Below are 20,361 nucleotides of genomic sequence, written 5' to 3' on the forward strand. Positions count from 1 at the left end.
CCTGGGAGATTCCACTGCGCATGGATCTCCTCAGTCAGGCGAGAGACTCTCTTTGGCACCCGGAACCGGGCAGGTTCTGACTATGGGTCTGGCCCATGAAAGGGACCGCTGGTTAGCCCTAGGGCTATCAGATTGTAGGTATATTGCAGAGTGTTAGGTCAGACTCCACTAGGTCCTTGTATACCTATAAGTGGAGGTTTTTCCAGGCTTGGTGTCTGGCTGGAAGCCATGACCCAATATCTTGCCCTATGCCAGTCATCTTACAGTTTCTGTAAGACCTGCTTGATGCTGGAAGGTCACCTTCCACTTTGAGGTGTATTTAGCGGCTATCTCTGCTTGCCATGCTCCCGTAGATTCAATGTCTCCGGGCGCACATTTTTTGGCTACCCATTTTCTTAAAGGTTCTCTGCGATTATGCCCTCCCAAAAGGACTGTTCTCCCCGAATGGAACCTTAATATTGTACTGGAGGCTCTCATGAAGGCCCCGTTTGAGCCCATACACTCCATAGAGTTGAAGTACCTGTCTATGGAGACAGCCTTCCTCGTGGCTATCACCTTCGTTAAGCGGACCAGTTAGTTGCAGATGCTGTCTGTGCACAGCTCCTGCATGCGTATTTGGGAGGATGGCAGCAGGGTGTCCCTGCTTTCCTCCCCAAGGTGATCACAGCCTTCCACGTTAATTAATCTGTGGAACTGGAGTCCTTCCATCCACCTCTGTTTGCTTCAGCGGAGGATGAGAGATTGAATTTCCTCTGCCCAGTGCGGGCATTGAGATGTTACATGCATAGGATAAAGAGCTCTGCGTCAATCTGACCAGCTCTTCGTCTGTCACGGGACACGGCTCTGCTATACATTATCCCATACGTAATGTCATTGGTGGTCGTCTTCGAATTGAAAGGGAACATTCCCTGAAAGAGGTGACCACGAACCGTGAGGTTGCATCGGTCGCCCTCACGGGGTCGATGGAGGCTGTGTGGTCCAGTGGTTAAAGAAAAGGGCTTGTAACCAGAAGGTCTCCGGTTCAAATCCCACCTCAGCCACTGACTCATTGTGTGACCCTGAGCAAGTAACTTAACCTCCTTGTGCTCCGTCTTTCGGGTGAGACGTAGTTGTAAGTGACTCTGCAGCTGATGCATAGTTCACACACCCTAGTCTCTGTAAGTCACCTTGGATAAAGGCCTCTGCTAAATAAACAAATAATGATGGAAAAAGAGAAATGGCTTCCTCCCTCTGTGGGCGGGACCAAGTGCATCATCCCAGGAAGGGGCCTATCGGCAGCTCTGGTATAGAGAGCTCACCTCTCACTCCTACACATGTCCCGCTGCCGGTTTACCCCCGCAGTGACACTGCTGCACTGATGCGCATGACAGATATCCCTGCATGTGCTGGACCCTGAACAAACACGATAACTGGACACTTTTAGCTTCCAATGTTAACTGTTAGACACTAAAGCAGCTTCCTTTGTTTTTCTTAAATTCAAGTTCTTAGGGGGTAGGGTGACCACCTTTTCAAAATGCAAAAACGGGCACCTGCCTTTTGGTTTGGTTTGGTTTTGTTTTTTGAGGGGTGGGTTGGGGTGTTGTATATTTACACATTTTATACTGTATGTTTAATATAAAACTCCACAAGGCTGAAGCTGGCTTCTTACTCTCCTGTTTCTTATTCGCTTGATTCTTATTTGTTGTTTCTTATTCACACTTTGATTTGCTCCAAACTGAATGAATGGCTTTGTATTTAATGGGGTTAAATCACTTTGGGCTGCTAATTTCTCCGTGGATATTTATAGAGAGGCAGCTCCTAAACAATGTTCATTTGTTTTTTGCCCGGCCCAATACTGATTTCAAATACATTTAATAATTAAATAACTTTAGCAAATACCTAAAGTTGCATTGCAACATGGATTTGAAAGTAAACAACACTCATGTAAAAACTGCCTTTCAGGTCGCATAGGTATTTCTCGATACTAGGTTTGTGTGTTGCTATATTGACGTCATCGCGCATGAAACCAAGGTATCTTATCTGCATAGATCGCGCGCATCTGAGGAACTTCAATTCCTCCAATGGCCCATAATGCAGAGGTTTCCGTTCTATCGTATTTCAGCTTATTCATTCTCTCTGCCAGTTTCAAAGATGGCCGACTTTGCCCACCCGAGCAGATAAATGAAGCCGGAACGCCACTTCCGGTGCAGCGAACGCCAGTTTCTAAAATGGACGCTAGAGGAGTGAAGCTGAATTTCTGGGCAGACGGACCGAAACCCGGCGAATTTTATTCGTTTCCAGGCAGCAGGAGCAGCACAGTCCCGGGATGCGGTCCCGTGAGACACACGCTGTAAGTCGTTGTCGGTTTTGGGGGAATTCGGAGTAGAGAAAAGCGTTGAAAACATTAATAAATGTAACGCACTTTCAGTTTCACATCATGCAGTGCACTATATATGCTGTCTCATTATCAACATGGTGGTGTGAATAAGCACGGAGGAGGAGTTTGTGTTTATTGTTAAATATCTATAATATAATTAGTTTTTAATAATACTGTATTCTGTTCAACAGAGTACGAATAGTAGCTCAGTTCTGGGATTAAAATTAAAGGTTCATTTGTTTATTTATACCCGTTATTGACATATAAGATACCGGTACCAAACTAAAGCTAGGCAGTGTTTTGTTGTAACTTGTTAAGGTATGGATTCTGTTTATGCAGAATCATTTTAATAAAAGACACAAACATTGAATAACCGGGTGTTTGTGTTTAGTTAACTACACTAGATAAGTAATTAATATATACCGTTAGTCTCATAATGATGCGATTTCAGTTTGGCAAGGGAATTATTTTAGTGTCGGACTATTTGGTTTCATGTAAGAATGCCCAACACTTACTGAAGTAAACAAAAACTTTAGGTTCATTTTTGTTTAAAAAATAACTTTATTGGCAAGTAGTCACGTGTCAGTTCTGCTGCCGCAGGTCAGGAGTGTGCCATGTGTTCATTTCACAGAAGCTGTTCCTTTAGGCAATATAAACAAACTGGAAAGTGAACGTTGTCATTATACACGCTTCAGGTTAAACCTTTTTTTTACATCCGGTTTCTGCTTAAGTGGAAAGACAGAAGCTGTGCTTGAAACTCCTACTAGCCCTGCTGCTGCACCTAGTCCTGGGGTTCAGAATTATTATTATTATTATTATTATTATTATTATTATTATTATTATTAATAATATTGAAATGATTAGGAGCCAGGAGTTTGAGCAGGGTTAGAAACTCACACTAGCCCTGCTGCTGCTGCACCCAGTCCTGAGGTTCAGTACTCCCCTTGTTGGTATGTTACCAGCCAGGCCCCTGGGAAATGGACTGATGATTCTCATCACAGCATGAATAGGTCCCACCTGAGTTTGTAGGTTTAACAAGCTCTGTAACAAGCTCAGTTGTGTCTGATTAAACTCACAGTAAAAACAGGAATGGATCAGACTGCTGCAATGGGAGTCTTATTTTCATCCCGTAACTCAAACTGCTGTAATATTTGAACAGGATTTGGGTACACTCCGAAGGTGCAGTTCTTTTATGTAAGGTTTTGTGATGTCCTGCAGGAGCTCCATGTCAGTTCTGTTTTGTGTTGTCCTGCAGGAGCTCCATGTCAGTTCTGTTTTGTGTTGTCCTGCAGGAGCTCCATGTCAGTTCTGTTTTGTGTTGTCCTGCAGGAGCTTCATGGCAGTTCTGTTGTGTGTTGTCCTGCAGGAGCTCCATGGCAGTTCTGTTGTGTATCGTCCTGCAGGAGCTTCATGGCAGTTCTGTTTTGTGATGTCCTGCAGGAGCTCCATGTCAGTTCTGTTTTGTGTTGTCCTGCAGGAGCTCCATGTCAGTTCTGTTTTGTGATGTCCTGCAGGAGCTCCATGTCAGTTCTGTTTTGTGTTGTCCTGCAGGAGCTCCATGTCAGTTCTGTTTTGTGATGTCCTGCAGGAGCTCCATGTCAGTTCTGTTTTGTGATGTCCTGCAGGAGCTCCATGTCAGTTCTGTTTTGTGTTGTCCTGCAGGAGCTCCATGTCAGTTCTGTTTTGTGTTGTCCTGCAGGAGCTCCATGTCAGTTCTGTTTTGTGTTGTCCTGCAGGAGCTCCATGTCAGTTCTGTTGTGTGTTGTCCTGCAGGAGCATGTTGTCCTGCAGAAGATCCATGTCAGTTCTGTTGTGTGTTGTCCTGCAGGAGCATGTTGTCCTGCAGAAGATCCATGTCAGTTCTGTTTTGTGTTGTCCTGCAGGAGCTCCATGGCAGTTCTGTTGTGTATCGTCCTGCAGGAGCTCCATGTCAGTTCTGTTGTGTGTTGTCCTGCAGGAGCTCCATGTCAGTTCTGTTTTGTGTTGTCCTGCAGGAGCTCCATGTCAGTTCTGTTGTGTATCGTCCTGCAGGAGCCTCATGTCAGTTCTGTTTTGTGATGTCCTGCAGGAGCTCCATGTCAGTTCTGTTGTGTGTTATCCTGCAGGAGCTCCATGTTGTCCTGCAGGAGCTCCATGTCAGTTCTGTTTTGTGTTGTCCTGTAGGAGCCCCATTCCCTGCAGGAGCCTCATGTCAGTTCTGTTGTGTGTTGTCCCTGCAGGAACCCCATGATCACAGGCACCTCAGTCCTGGGTGTGAAGTTCGATGGCGGTGTCGTCATCGCGTCGGACATGCTGGGCTCGTACGGCTCGCTCGCCCGATTCCGTAACATCTCACGCCTCATGAAGGTGAACAACAGCACCATCCTGGGAGCCTCCGGAGACTACGCTGACTACCAGCACCTCAAACAGGTCATCGAGCAGATGGTGTAAGTGGGGCAGTGAGGGGGTGGAAACTCAGCACCTGGACTGTAAAGCAGGCGGGTCTGCAGAGTGTAACTGGAACAGTGGTACTGCAGGGGTGGCAGCTTCACCATTCCATGTTTTTATACCAGCTTGGTAAGCCACAGTGTATAGGTAACAAGATCAGGGGTGTCTTATTAAACTGACCAGTGATGCTACTTCCAATAAGATTACATTGATATTATCCCACATATAGTACATTGCTGTTTGATATTGTCACAAAATCTTGGCAAACATGTCAAAGTTTTTATTTATTTTAATTTTATACCAGGAAACCAAATTTCAATAAAAAAAAGCTTCATGCAGTTAACTGTCTTCCTCCTTCCCCTCCCCTCCAGTATCGACGAAGAGCTCCTGGGAGACGGGCACAGCTACAGCCCCAAAGCCATCCACTCCTGGCTGACCAGAGTCATGTACAACCGCAGGAGTAAGATGAACCCGCTGTGGAACACGGTCGTCATCGGGGGCTTCTACAACGGAGAGAGGTGAGCGGCCCCCGCAGGCAGAGACACTGAGGGACACGGGCTCAGCTCACATTACTTTCTAAAATCAGTTCCAATTCCTTCGAAAGGACTTGCAGTGTATACTTGAGGCATCATAACTTGTCATTGTTCAACTGCTTTCATTGGAAGCCAATTTTATTGACTGACAGTGACTTCAGTTTTAAGTAATTTGTTTTATCCCTACGTAAAGCTTGTTTTAACAGAATACTGCTGAGTGCAATTGTGGTCAATGATGATTATGTGAAACTCTGTGTGAGAACTTGCTCTTAACATTATCTGATTTGTTTTAGTTATTATGTTTTACACCAGATCTCATGAATCAACAAAGATATTTAAAAATACATTTATTAAAACAAAACAATATACACAATACATGTACACAATTCAAAATATGCAATATATACAATAAAAACCAAGGTGTGAGGGTGGGTATGGGAAGGGAAGGATATACTTTCAGAAGGTGTGGTTTAATTCCATGCGGGAGGTTTTTAGGAATATATCATTACCAGTGTCATTCATATGGACACCAATCCCCCCTAAAAAGCCCAACCTGATCATATTTAATTTCAGGGTGCCGAATTGAATCCCCCTGTAAACCCCTTACAAAATCCCAAATGACATTGTTCACCCAGGTACGTGCTTTGTTTATTTTTGGAGATGCCTTTGCATCTTTTCAAAGATGTCGTTGGGTGATGCACGAGAAAATTATTTCTGTATTTGGAAATAGCTCATGCAAATTCGTTAAATCTTTTTTCATTTTTCTAACTAATTCCACATTTTTCAAATTACCTAAATCATTGCCTCCAGCGTGAACCACCAGGATATCAGGTTTGGAAGAAGGGAATTAAAAAATAAATCATAAACAAAACAAAAAAAAATGCCACCTAAGCCCCCTCCGTCCAGAGGGGGCTTGGGTGGCTTGTGATGATCGCTGCTTTTCTTAGACTGTGGAGAACAGCGATCCACACAAACCCAAGCAGCTGTTTCTTCACTCGTTTCACTCTGAATGGTGAATCAGCCTGATCGACTCCAGCGACCCTCCCCTGATTATCAGCTGCTGGTTTCTGTGGAGAGCTCGATCCTGATGATCGAATACTTGGTTTGAGCAGCATGGGGAGACTGGGTTGTTGATGCCATCCTCACAAGCGGATACACGCAGCGCATGGAGCATTCTGTTTGTGTAACAAGTACAGTGTATGGATGTTAAAGTAAAATGCTGACACTGAATTCAGAGAGTTCCTTTCCATCGAGTCATTGACATAGGGGTGTCTTATTTTGTATTTATTGTACGATGGCTTCATTTTTTACAGGGGAGGCCTGTCCATTCTCTAATGCAAACTTTTATCCCCCCACAGTTTCTTGGGCTATGTTGACAAGCTGGGTGTTGCTTACGAGGCTCCTACTGTTGCTACTGGGTTTGGTGCCTACCTGGCACAGGTAAGAGTAATAAATACACATGGACATCGCAGCTGAGATTGGGACACAGTGTGGACTAGTGGTTAGAGCTGAGGGACTAAGGGGGAGGGAGGGAGGGAGGCAGTGTGGCTTTAGTGGTTAGAGCTCATGGACTAGGAGGGAGGGAGGGAAGCAGTGTGGCGCTAGTGGTTAGAGCTGCTGGACTAGGAGGGAGGGAGGGAAGCAGTGTGGCTCCAGTGTGTAGTGCTGAGAGAATGTTGTGCTCCAGTGTGTAGCGCCGAGAGAATGTTGTGCTCCAGTGTGTAGCGCCGAGAATGTTGTGCTCCAGTGTGTAGCGCCGAGAGAATGTTGTGCTCCAGTGTGTAGCGCCGAGAAAATGTTGTGCTCCAGTGTGTAGAGCTGAGAGAATGTTGTGCTCCAGTGTGTAGAGCTGAGAGAATGTTGTGCTCCAGTGTGTAGAGCTGAGAGAATGTTGTGCTCCAGTGTGTAGAGCTGAATGTTGTGCTCCAGTGTGTAGAGCTGAATGTTGTACTCCAGTGTGTAGAGCTGAATGTTGTGCTCCAGTGTGTAGAGCTGAATGTTGTGCTCCAGTGTGTAGAGCTGAGAGAATGTTGTGCTCCAGTGTGTAGAGCTGAGAGAATGTTGTGCTCCAGTGTGTAGAGCTGAATTTTGTGCTCCAGTGTGTAGAGCTGAGAGAATGTTGTGCTCCAGTGTGTAGAGCTGAATGTTGTGCTCCAGTGTGTAGAGCTGAATGTTGTGCTCCAGTGTGTAGAGCTGAGAGAATGTTGTGCTCCAGTGTGTAGCACTGAGAGAATGTTGTGCTCCAGTGTGTAGCGCTGAGAGAATGTTGTGCTCCAGTGTGTAGAGCTGAGAGAATGTTGTGCTCCAGTGTGTAGAGCTGAATGTTGTGCTCCAGTGTGTAGAGCTGAATGTTGTGCTCCAGTGTGTAGAGCTGAGAGAATGTTGTGCTCCAGTGTGTAGCACTGAGAGAATGTTGTGCTCCAGTGTGTAGCGCTGAGAGAATGTTGTGCTCCAGTGTGTAGAGCTGAGAGAATGTTGTGCTCCAGTGTGTAGCGCTGAGAGAATGTTGTGCTCCAGTGGTAGGAGCCGAGGAGGGTGCTGTTTATTTTAACATGCTGTTTGTGTTGCAGCCCCTGATGAGGGAGGTGTTGGAATCCAAACCCACGATCAGTAAAGAGGAAGCCCGGGCCCTGATAGAGCGCTGCCTCAAAGTGCTGTACTACAGAGACGCGCGCTCCTACAACAGGGTAGGAGAGCCAGGGAGAGCTATATAGTGCACCGAAATAGTGTACTGAAATACATAGTGTACTGAAATACAGTGCCATGAAAAAGTATTTGCCCCCTGTCTGATTTTCTGCATTTTTGTACATTTTTCACATTATATTTGGTCAGTTTTTTGTGGGTTGTAGTAGTATATAGAGGGAGTCTGAGAAAAAATGACACCAAAGTTTGGTGCGTCTTTCATTTGTTTCGTGTGCAAGGTAATCAAACATGCAATCTTCAGGTGTGAAAAAGTTATTGCCCCCCCCCTAGTTAACTCAACCCAATTAAAGGGATAATTAGGGTCAGCTGTTTGAGTACTTTGTTTAACAACCAGGCCTGATTTGGGCCAGCCCTGCCCAATATAAAACTGACTAACTTTGGCCCTTACCATCAGAGTGAAGTTGTCAGCACACAGGTTCTAGAGGCACATCATGCCACAAACAAAAGAAATTCCTGAAGACCTCCGGAAAAAAGTTGTTGATGCCAATCAGTCTGGAAAGGGTTACAAAGCCATTTCTAAGGCTCTAAGGCTCCACCGAACCACAGTCAGAGTAGCAAGGTGGAAACCATTGCTCACTAAGAACATGAATGCTCGTCTCAAGTTTGCCAAAAAGCACCTGGATGATCCACAAGAGTTCTGGAACAATGTTCTATGGACAGATGAGTCAAAAGTGGAACTTTTTGGCTGACATGGGCCCCGTTATGTCTGGTGAAAACCAAACACTGCATTCCACAGTAAGAACCTCATACCAATGGTCAAGCATGGTGGTGGTAGTGTCATGGTTTGGGGATGCTTTGCCATCATTGAAGGAACCATGAATTCTGCTCTGAATCAGAGAATTCTACAGGAGAATGTCAGGCCATCCGTCCGTGAGTTGAAGCTGAAGCGCAGCTGGGTCATGCAGCAAGACAATGATCCGAAACACACAAGCAAGTCTACATCAGAATGGTTGAAGAACAAGAAATTTAAAGTTTTGGAATGGCCTAGTCAAAGTCAAGGCCTAAACCCCATTGAGATGTTGTGGCAGGACCTGAAATGAGCAGTTCATGCTCGAAAACCCACAAATGTCACAGAGTTGAAGCAGTTCTGCATGGAGGAGTGGGCCAAAATTCCTCCACGGCGCTGTGAGAGACTAATTAATAACTACAGGAAGCGTTTGGTTGCAGTTATTGCTGCTAAAGGTGGCGTAACCAGTTAAGGGGGCGATTTACTGTTTCACACGGGGGCATTGGGTGTTGCATAACTTTCTGTAACCATTAGCAGTCCATTTATTCAGCGCGTATCAGACGTGTCAGGTCCAATTTATTTTCGCACGCGCAGTTTATTTTAGACACGCTGTTTAAAAGTATTTTTTTTTTCACAGTAAAACAGGATGCGCTCTATAGCCTGGACGTCGCCGATTCGAGTCCAGGCTATTCCACAGCCGACCGTGGACGGGAGCTCCCAGGGGGCGGCACTCAATTGGCCAAGCGTTGTCTGGGTGAGGGAGGGTTAGGTCGGCCAGGGTGTCCTCGGCTCACCGCGCACCAGCGACCCCTGTAGTCTGGCCGGGCGCCTGCGGGCTTGCCTGTAAGCTGCCCAGAGCTGCGTTGTCCTCCGACGCTGTAGCTCTGAGGTGGCTGCACGGCGAGTCTGCAGAGTGTAAAGAAGTGGGCGGCTGATGGGCGAGGACAGCGTGTGTTCATCTTCGCCCCTCCCGAGTCAGCGCAGGGGTGGTAGCTGTGAGCTGAGCCTAAAAATAATTGGGCATTTCAAATTGGGGAGAAAATAATAAAAACTAATTGGCAACGACTAAATAAAAAAAAAAAAAAAAAAAAAAAAAAACCAGGTTTAAAAGGCCCTGCATATCAACAGGACACTCAGTACTGCATCTCCAGCCCCGCCCCACCCCTTGTTCGCTATATTTTTCAAATGCCTCTTAATAATGGTACATACTGATAAATCATCTCTTGATCACTCGTTTTATCACCAAACTCCTCAATAATGCGATCCAAGTCGTTATTTTATTACTATAACATCTAAAAAAAGCTCTGCAAATCTCTGATGTTCTTTGAGCGCTGGATGCGGAAGCAGCTCTCTTGTTTGTTTATGTCCGTGTTATCTCTGTGGTGTCGGGTCTATCAGTATTCATGAGATTCGCCGGTTTTTTTTTTTTTCCTTTACCTTCTCTCGACTCCTATCGGTCTCACTCGGCCATTGAATGGTTTTCTCGGCTTTGACATTCAGTGTCAAAAATTTCCAAATTGCAGAAAATCGGACGGGGCAAATACTTTTTCACGGCACTGTACATAGTGCACCGAAATACAGCGTACACTGACATAGTGTACTGAAATACATAGTGCACCAAAATACAGCGTACACTGACATAGTGTACTGAAATACATAGTGCACCAAAATACAGCGTACACTGACATAGTGCACCGAAATACAGCGTACACTGACATAGTGTACTGAAATACATAGTGCACCGAAATACAGCGTACACTGACATAGTGCACCGAAATACAGCGTACACTGACATAGTGTACTGAAATACATAGTGCACCGAAATACAGCGTACACTGACATAGTGCACCGAAATACAGCGTACACTGACATAGTGTACTGAAATACATAGTGCACCGAAATACAGCGAGCACTGAAATACAGCATGCACTGAAATACATAGTGCACCGAAATACAGCAAGCACTGAAATACAGTGAGCACTGAAATACAGCATGCACTGAAATACAGTGCACTGAAATACAGCGTGCACTGAAATACAGCGAGCACTGAAATACAGCATGCACTGACATAGTGTACTGAAATACATAGTGCACCGAAATACAGCGAGCACTGAAATACAGCGAGCACTGAAATACAGCGTGCACTGAAATACAGCATGCACTGACATAGTGTACTGAAATACATAGTGCACCGAAATACAGCGAGCACTGAAATACAGCATGCACCGAAATACAGCGTGCACTGAAATACAGCGAGCACTGAAATACAGCATGCACTGAAATACAGCGAGCACTGAAATACAGCGAGCACTGAAATACAGCGTACACTGAAATACAGCGAGCACTGAAATACAGCGTACACTGACAGTGTACTGAAATACATAGTGCACCGAAATACAGCATGCACTGAAATACAGCGAGCACTGAAATACAGCGAGCACTGAAATACAGCATGCACTGAAATACAGCGTACACTGACATAGTGTACTGAAATACATAGTGCACCGAAATACAGCATGCACTGAAATACAGCGAGCACTGAAATACAGCATGCACTGACATAGTGTACTGAAATACATAGTGCACCGAAATACAGCATGCACGAAATACAGCGAGCACTGAAATACAGCGAGCACTGAAATACAGCGAGCACTGACATAGTGTACTGAAATACATAGTGCACCGAAATACAGCGAGCACTGAAATACAGCATGCACTGACATAGTGTACTGAAATACATAGTGCACCGAAATACAGCATGCACTGAAATACAGCATACACCGAAATACAGCGAGCACTGAAATACAGCGTACACTGAAATACAGCATGCACTGAAATACAGCGTACACTGACATAGTGTACTGAAATACATAGTGCACCGAAATACAGCATGCACTGAAATACAGCGAGCACTGAAATACAGCATGCACTGACATAGTGTACTGAAATACATAGTGCACCGAAATACAGCATGCACGAAATACAGCGAGCACTGAAATACAGCGAGCACTGACATAGTGTACTGAAATACATAGTGCACCGAAATACAGCAAGCACTGAAATACAGCATGCACTGAAATACAGCGTATACTGAAATACAGCGAGCACTGAAATACAGCGTACACTGACAGTGTACTGAAATACATAGTGCACCGAAATACAGCGAGCACTGAAATACAGCATGCACTGAAATAGTGTACTGAAATACAGCATGCACTGAAATACAGCATACACCGAAATACAGCATGCACTGAAATACAGCGTACACTGAAATACAGCATGCACTGAAATACAGCGTACACTGAAATACAGCGAGCACTGAAATACAGCGTACACTGACATAGTGTACTGAAATACATAGTGCACCGAAATACAGCATGCACTGAAATACAGCGAGCACTGAAATACATAGTGCACCGAAATACAGCGAGCACTGAAATACAGCGTACACTGACATAGTGTACTGAAATACATAGTGCACCGAAATACAGCATGCACTGAAATACAGCGAGCACTGAAATACATAGTGCACCGAAATACAGCGAGCACTGAAATACAGCATGCACTGACATAGTGTACTGAAATACAGCATGCACCGAAATACAGCATGCACTGAAATACAGCGAGCACTGAAATACAGCGTATACTGAAATACAGCGAGCACTGAAATACAGCATGCACTGAAATACAGCGAGCACTGAAATACAGCGTGCACTGAAATACAGCGTACACTGAAATACAGCGAGCACTGAAATACAGCGAGCACTGAAATACAGCGTGCACTGACATAGTGTACTGAAATACATAGTGCACCGAAATACAGCGAGCACTGAAATACAGCATGCACTGAAATACAGCGAGCACTGAAATACAGCGAGCACTGAAATACAGCGTACACTGAAATACAGCGAGCACTGAAATACAGCGTACACTGAAATACAGCATGCACTGACATAGTGTACTGAAATACATAGTGCTCCGAAATACAGCGAGCACTGAAATACAGCATGCACTGAAATACATAGTGCACTGAAATACAGCGAGCACTGAAATACAGCATGCACTGAAATACATAGTGCACTGAAATACAGCGAGCACTGAAATACATAGTGCACCGAAATACAGCGAGCACTGAAATACAGCGTACACTGACATAGTGTACTGAAATACATAGTGCACCGAAATACAGCATGCACTGAAATACAGCGAGCACTGAAATACATAGTGCACCGAAATACAGCGAGCACTGAAATACAGCGTACACTGACATAGTGTACTGAAATACATAGTGCACCGAAATACAGCGAGCACTGAAATACAGCATGCACTGACATAGTGTACTGAAATACATAGTGCACCGAAATACAGCATGCACTGAAATACAGAATACACCGAAATACAGCGAGCACTGAAATACAGCATGCACTGAAATACAGCGAGCACTGAAATACAGCGTATACTGAAATACAGCGAGCACTGAAATACAGCGTACACTGACAGTGTACTGAAATACATAGTGCACCGAAATACAGCGAGCACTGAAATACAGCATGCACTGACATAGTGTACTGAAATACATAGTGCACCGAAATACAGCATGCACTGAAATACAGCGAGCACTGAAATACAGCATGCACTGAAATACAGCGAGCACTGAAATACAGCGAGCACTGACATAGTGTACTGAAATACATAGTGCTCCGAAATACAGCATGCACTGAAATACAGCGAGCACTGAAATACAGCGAGCACTGAAATACAGCGTACACTGAAATACAGCGAGCACTGAAATACAGCGTACACTGAAATACAGCGAGCACTGAAATACAGCGTACACTGAAATACAGCGAGCACTGAAATACAGCGTACACTGAAATACAGCGAGCACTGAAATACAGCGTACACTGAAATACAGCGAGCACTGAAATACAGCATGCACTGAAATACAGCGAGCACTGAAATACAACGAGCACTGACATAGTGTACTGAAATACATAGTGCACCGAAATACAGCATGCACTGAAATACAGCGAGCACTGAAATACATAGTGCACCGAAATACAGCAAGCACTGAAATACAGCATGCACTGAAATACAGCGTACACTGAAATACAGCGAGCACTGAAATACAGCGTACACTGACATAGTGTACTGAAATACAGCATGCACTGAAATACAGCGTACACTGACATAGTGTACTGAAATACAGCAAGCACTGAAATACAGCGTACACTGACATAGTGTACTGAAATAGTGAAAATCACTGTACAAAGTCATTCAACACCATAATGCTGTTGTGTAATGACAAATAGCCAGATTTGGGTCTTTCCAGCTAAACTAGAGCAAATCCTGTGAATGTGTTTTTTTCATTTGTAGATGATATAAATAATCAGCCAATTCTAAGCACACATTTCTTTGCTAGCGACGAACTTGAATTCAGATGGAAATGCGTTTCGAGGTTCTGACGTCCTCTGTGTTTCTTTCAGTATGAGATTGCATTCGTAACGGAGGCTGGCGTGGAGATCGAGGGGCCGCTGTCTTCAGACACTAACTGGGAGATCGCACACATGATCAGGTGAGAGCTGGGGATCACTGGAGAACAGCGGGCAGGAATCACTGATATCCGTGCTTACACAGGGATCACACTGGAGAATAGCGGGCAGGAATCACTGATATCCGTGCTTACACAGGGATCACACTGGAGAATAGCGGGCAGGAATCACTGATATCCGTGCTTACACAGGGATCACACTGGAGAATAGCGGGCAGGAATCACTGATATCCGTGCTTACACAGGGATCACACTGGAGAATAGCGGGCAGGAATCACTGATATCCGTGCTTACACAGGGATCACACTGGAGAATAGCGGGCAGGAATCACTGATATCCATGCTTACACAGGGATCACACTGGAGAATAGCGGGCAGGAATCACTGATATCCGTGCTTACACAGGGATCACACTGGAGAATAGCGGGCAGGAATCACTGATATCCATGCTTACACAGGGATCACACTGGAGAATAGCGGGCAGGAATCACTGATATCCGTGCTTACACAGGGATCACACTGGAGAATAGCGGGCAGGAATCACTGATATCCGTGCTTACACAGGGATCACACTGGAGAACAGCGGGCAGGAATCACTGATATCCGTGCTTACACAGGGATCACACTGGAGAACAGCGGGCAGGAATCACTGATATCTGTGCTTACACAGGGATCACACTGGAGAATAGCGGGCAGGAATCACTGATATCCGTGCTTACACAGGGATCACACTGGAGAATAGCGGGCAGGAATCACTGATATCCGTGCTTACACAGGGATCACACTGGAGAACAGCGGGCAGGAATCACTGACATTAGTGCTTACACAGGGATCACACTGGAGAATAGCGGGCAGGAATCACTGATATCCGTGCTTACACAGGGATCACACTGGAGAACAGCGGGCAGGAATCACTGATATCCGTGCTTACACAGGGATCACACTGGAGAATAGCGGGCAGGAATCACTGATATCCGTGCTTACACAGGGATCACACTGGAGAATAGCGGGCAGGAATCACTGATATCCGTGCTTACACAGGGATCACACTGGAGAATAGCGGGCAGGAATCACTGATATCCGTGCTTACACAGGGATCACACTGGAGAACAGCGGGCAGGAATCACTGATATCCGTGCTTACACAGGGATCACACTGGAGAACAGCGGGCAGGAATCACTGATATCCGTGCTTACACAGGGATCACACTGGAGAACAGCGGGCAGGAATCACTGATATCCGTGCTTACACAGGGATCACACTGGAGAATAGCGGGCAGGAATCACTGATATCCATGCTTACACAGGGATCACACTGGAGAATAGCGGGCAGGAATCACTGATATCCGTGCTTACACAGGGATCACACTGGAGAATAGCGGGCAGGAATCACTGATATCCGTGCTTACACAGGGATCACACTGGAGAATAGCGGGCAGGAATCACTGATATCCGTGCTTACACAGGGATCACACTGGAGAATAGCGGGCAGGAATCACTGATATCCGTGCTTACACAGGGATCACACTGGAGAATAGCGGGCAGGAATCACTGATATCCGTGCTTACACAGGGATCACACTGGAGAATAGCGGGCAGGAATCACTGATATCCGTGCTTACACAGGGATCACACTGGAGAATAGCGGGCAGGAATCACTGATATCCGTGCTTACACAGGGATCACACTGGAGAACAGCGGGCAGGAATCACTGATATCCGTGCTTACACAGGGATCACACTGGAGAACAGCGGGCAGGAATCACTGATATCCGTGCTTACACAGGGATCACACTGGAGAATAGCGGGCAGGAATCACTGATATCCATGCTTACACAGGGATCACACTGGAGAATAGCGGGCAGGAATCACTGATATCCGTGCTTACACAGGGATCACACTGGAGAACAGCGGGCAGGAATCACTGACATTAGTGCTTACACAGGGATCACACTGGAGAATAGCGGGCAGGAATCACTGATATCCGTGCTTACACAGGGATCACACTGGAGAACAGCGGGCAGGAATCACTGATATCCGTGCTTACACAGGGATCACACTGGAGAACAGCGGGCAGGAATCACTGATATCCGTGCTTACACAGGGATCACACTGGAGAATAGCGGGCAGGAATCACTGATATCCATGCTTACACAGGGATCACACTGGAGAATAGCGGGCAGGAATCACTGATATCCGTGCTTACACAGGGATCACACTGGAGAACAGCGGGCAGGAATCACTGACATTAGTGCTTACACAGGGATCACACTGGAGAATAGCGGGCAGGAATCACTGATATCCGTGCTTACACAGGGATCACACTGGAGAACAGCGGGCAGGAATCACTGATATCCGTGCTTACACAGGGATCACACTGGAGAACAGCGGGCAGGAATCACTGATATCCGTGCTTACACAGGGATCACACTGGAGAATAGCGGGCAGGAATCACTGATATCCGTGCTTACACAGGGATCACACTGGAGAATAGCGGGCAGGAATCACTGATATCCGTGCTTACACAGGGATCACACTGGAGAATAGCGGGCAGGAATCACTGATATCCGTGCTTACACAGGGATCACACTGGAGAATAGCGGGCAGGAATCACTGATATCCGTGCTTACACAGGGATCACACTGGAGAACAGCGGGCAGGAATCACTGATATCCGTGCTTACACAGGGATCACACTGGAGAATAGCGGGCAGGAATCACTGATATCCGTGCTTACACAGGGATCACACTGGAGAATAGCGGGCAGGAATCACTGATATCCGTGCTTACACAGGGATCACACTGGAGAATAGCGGGCAGGAATCATTGATATCCGTGCTTACACAGGGATCACACTGGAGAATAGCGGGCAGGAATCACTGCTATTGGTGCTTACACAGGGATCATTGCTATTAGTGCTTACACAGGGATCACTGCTATTAGTGCTTACACAGGGATCACTGATATTAGTGCTTACACAGGGATCACTGCTATTAGTGCTTACACAGGGATCACTGCTATTAGTGCTTACACAGGGATCACTGCTATTAGTGCTTACACAGGGATCACTGCTATTAGTGCTTACACAGGGATCACTGCTATTAGTGCTTACACAGGGATCACTGTTATTAGTGCTTACACAGGGATCACTGCTATTAGTGCTTACACAGGGATCACTGCTATTAGTGCTTACACAGGGATCACTGCTATTAGTGCTTACACAGGGATCACTGCTATTAGTGCTTACACAGGGACCACTGCTATTAGTGCTTACACAGGGACCACTGCTATTAGTGCTTACACAGGGATCACTGCTATTAGTGCTTACACAGGGATCACTGCTATTAGTGCTTACACAGGGATCACTGCTATTAGTGCTTACACAGGGATCACTGCTATTAGTGCTTACACAGGGATCACTGTTATTAGTGCTTACACAGGGATCACTGCTATTAGTGCTTACACAGGGATCACTGCTATTAGTGCTTACACAGGGATCACTGCTATTAGTGCTTACACAGGGATCACTGCTATTAGTGCTTACACAGGGACCACTGCTATTAGTGCTTACACAGGGACCACTGCTATTAGTGCTTACACAGGGATCACTGCTATTAGTGCTTACACAGGGATCACTGCTATTAGTGCTTACACAGGGATCACTGCTATTAGTGCTTACACAGGGATCACTGCTATTAGTGCTTACACAGGGATCACTGCTATTAGTGCTTACACAGGGATCACTGCTATTAGTGCTTACACAGGGATCACTGCTATTAGTGCTTACACAGGGATCACTGCTATTAGTGCTTACACAGGGATCACTGCTATTAGTGCTTACACAGGGATCACTGCTATTAGTGCTTACACAGGGATCACTGCTATTAGTGCTTACACAGGGATCACTGCTATTAGTGCTTACACAGGGATCACTGCTATTAGTGCTTACACAGGGATCACTGCTATTAGTGCTTACACAGGGATCACTGCTATTAGTGCTTACACAGGGATCACTGCTATTAGTGCTTACACAGGGATCACTGCTATTAGTGCTTACACAGGGATCACTGCTATTAGTGCTTACACAGGGATCACTGCTATTAGTGCTTACACAGGGATCACTGCTATTAGTGCTTACACAGGGATCACTGCTATTAGTGCTTACACAGGGATCACTGCTATTAGTGCTTACACAGGGATCACTGCTATTAGTGCTTACACAGGGATCACTGCTATTAGTGCTTACACAGGGATCACTGCTATTAGTGCTTACACAGGGATCACTGCTATTAGTGCTTACACAGGGAATTTATGTTTGGCTGGCAATTGTGATAGCTGATTCTTTAATGTCCATTTTCCTTGCATTATCACAGGTGCCACTTATGATAAAATACCATGTTTTTTTAGTTAATGAAGGATGTGCAGATCATTCAGTGCTACAGCTGAACTACTGTATCCTGCTTCCTGTGCTGTAGGTCATACGGGCCGATTGCAGCGAGTTTTTTTTTCTTCTTGAATTTCTATATATCCCAATTTAACACAAAAAAAAAAAAAAAAAAAAAAGATTTAACAAAATTGATATGCGTGGGGTAGGATCTGTTTTAGTAATTCAAACAGTGTCCTTCCTGGTGTGTTCATATATCTAAGACATTGCACAAGAGATATTTTAGTGGTCTTAACAGTGGGGGTATTTAGATGTACACCTTTGTTTAAGCATCACAAACTATCATTGCATCACAAACTACCATGAAAACTTTATTTTGAGTGTTAAAATACTACAGTATAAACTGTCGGATGTATTTTGTGCATTGCAATGTGCATGTTCCTGTATCTGACTTCACTTGGTGTTTGTGCTTTGGGTTTGTTTTCCCAGTTCTTGGTTTCTCAAAGTCCTAATTGTTCTCCTGGTTTTGATTTTCAGCGGGTTCGAATGAGCTGAGGTTTTGAAGATCTCCAGTTAGCGTTCCCTGTTATTCTGTTATTGAAGTCCGCTATTCTGATCTTACTGTGTAAACGCTTTAGGTAATGTTTTTTGTAAAATGAAATAAATAAAAAACATGAAAAGATATTGTTGGTCTGTTGGGTATTTTGCTGTTAGACCACATTGAAAACCCTGTCCTGCTTCAGTTCATGACATTGTCGTAGCTTGAAGATGTTCTAACCTTTACTGTTAGCAGAAGCGGGATCGCAGAGACAAGCAGGGTTTCAAGAAGGGGTTCTCTCTAACTAAATGCAAGTACTGCAAACAAACTAGACCCTTCACAGGGTCTGTCCTGGAGAGGCTGAGCTGTGGATCACTTACATTGAGCATCAAGAGGGTTTTACAGATGTTCTTCAATAAACTTGGCTTTAACCCAGTCTCTCCGTTCTCTGCAACAATGACCAAAACAAATTAAACAATTTCTCTAGCAAAGTCTTTCTTCACTGATGTTGAATTTTGTGCTAATAGTTTTAATATAGCATTTATTTATTTATCCATTCATTCTTTAACCAGGGATAAATCCATTGAGACTGAGGCCTGCTTTACAAGATGACCAGCGACAGACAGCAGTCATTTCACATCATTAAAATCAATCACTTTGATAGATCTTGAACCCTATCTGTTAAAATAAATGTAATCTTTGTAAGTAAATGTAAGACTGTACTGAGATATTAACCTGCAACAGCAAGCTTAGGCAACCTGGCTTTCGTGCCCAGTGCAGGTGCCTTCTCAATCCAGCAACATTGGGTTTGAGGGAGGCATTTCAATACAAATCTGGCTGCTTCATTCGTTAGGCGATACAAATATTACTTAAATAAACTCCACATAATATAGAAAACAACATGGGCTTCTGAATTACAAGCAAATATCCAGGACTGGAGTCAGTGGATTCTGAGGCATTTCAGAGCCCTCCTGGGAGGCAGTGTGTTTGCATGCAATTCACTGTAGCCCTTCTATATGGATCCCCTTCATTCACCACGTGCATAATTGTGCCATGTTAATTTTCCTATCTATTTTATATGACAGCACATTCTCAAACTCCATAGAGTTTGCACAAGCTGTTTTAAAACTTCAAAAAATGGAAATTT

At 45.0% G+C, this 20,361-nt stretch overlaps 1 protein-coding gene across 1 annotated transcript; it reads left to right on the forward strand.

Annotated features, from left to right (window-relative positions):
- Positions 1-2,172: 2,172 nt before the first annotated feature.
- On the forward strand, positions 2,173-19,360 carry LOC117971390 (proteasome subunit beta type-4). Its single transcript, XM_059006067.1, has 7 exons — positions 2,173-2,329; positions 4,576-4,782; positions 5,155-5,301; positions 6,675-6,756; positions 7,887-8,003; positions 14,233-14,321; positions 19,214-19,360. Exons 1-7 carry the CDS (start codon positions 2,208-2,210, stop codon positions 19,224-19,226), a joined length of 777 nt encoding a protein of 258 aa, XP_058862050.1. The 5' UTR covers positions 2,173-2,207; the 3' UTR covers positions 19,227-19,360.
- The last annotated feature ends 1,001 nt before the right edge of the window (positions 19,361-20,361 follow it).

This window comes from Acipenser ruthenus, chromosome 32 (assembly GCF_902713425.1).
Source record: "Acipenser ruthenus chromosome 32, fAciRut3.2 maternal haplotype, whole genome shotgun sequence".
In the NCBI taxonomy this organism is placed as follows: domain Eukaryota; kingdom Metazoa; phylum Chordata; class Actinopteri; order Acipenseriformes; family Acipenseridae; genus Acipenser; species Acipenser ruthenus.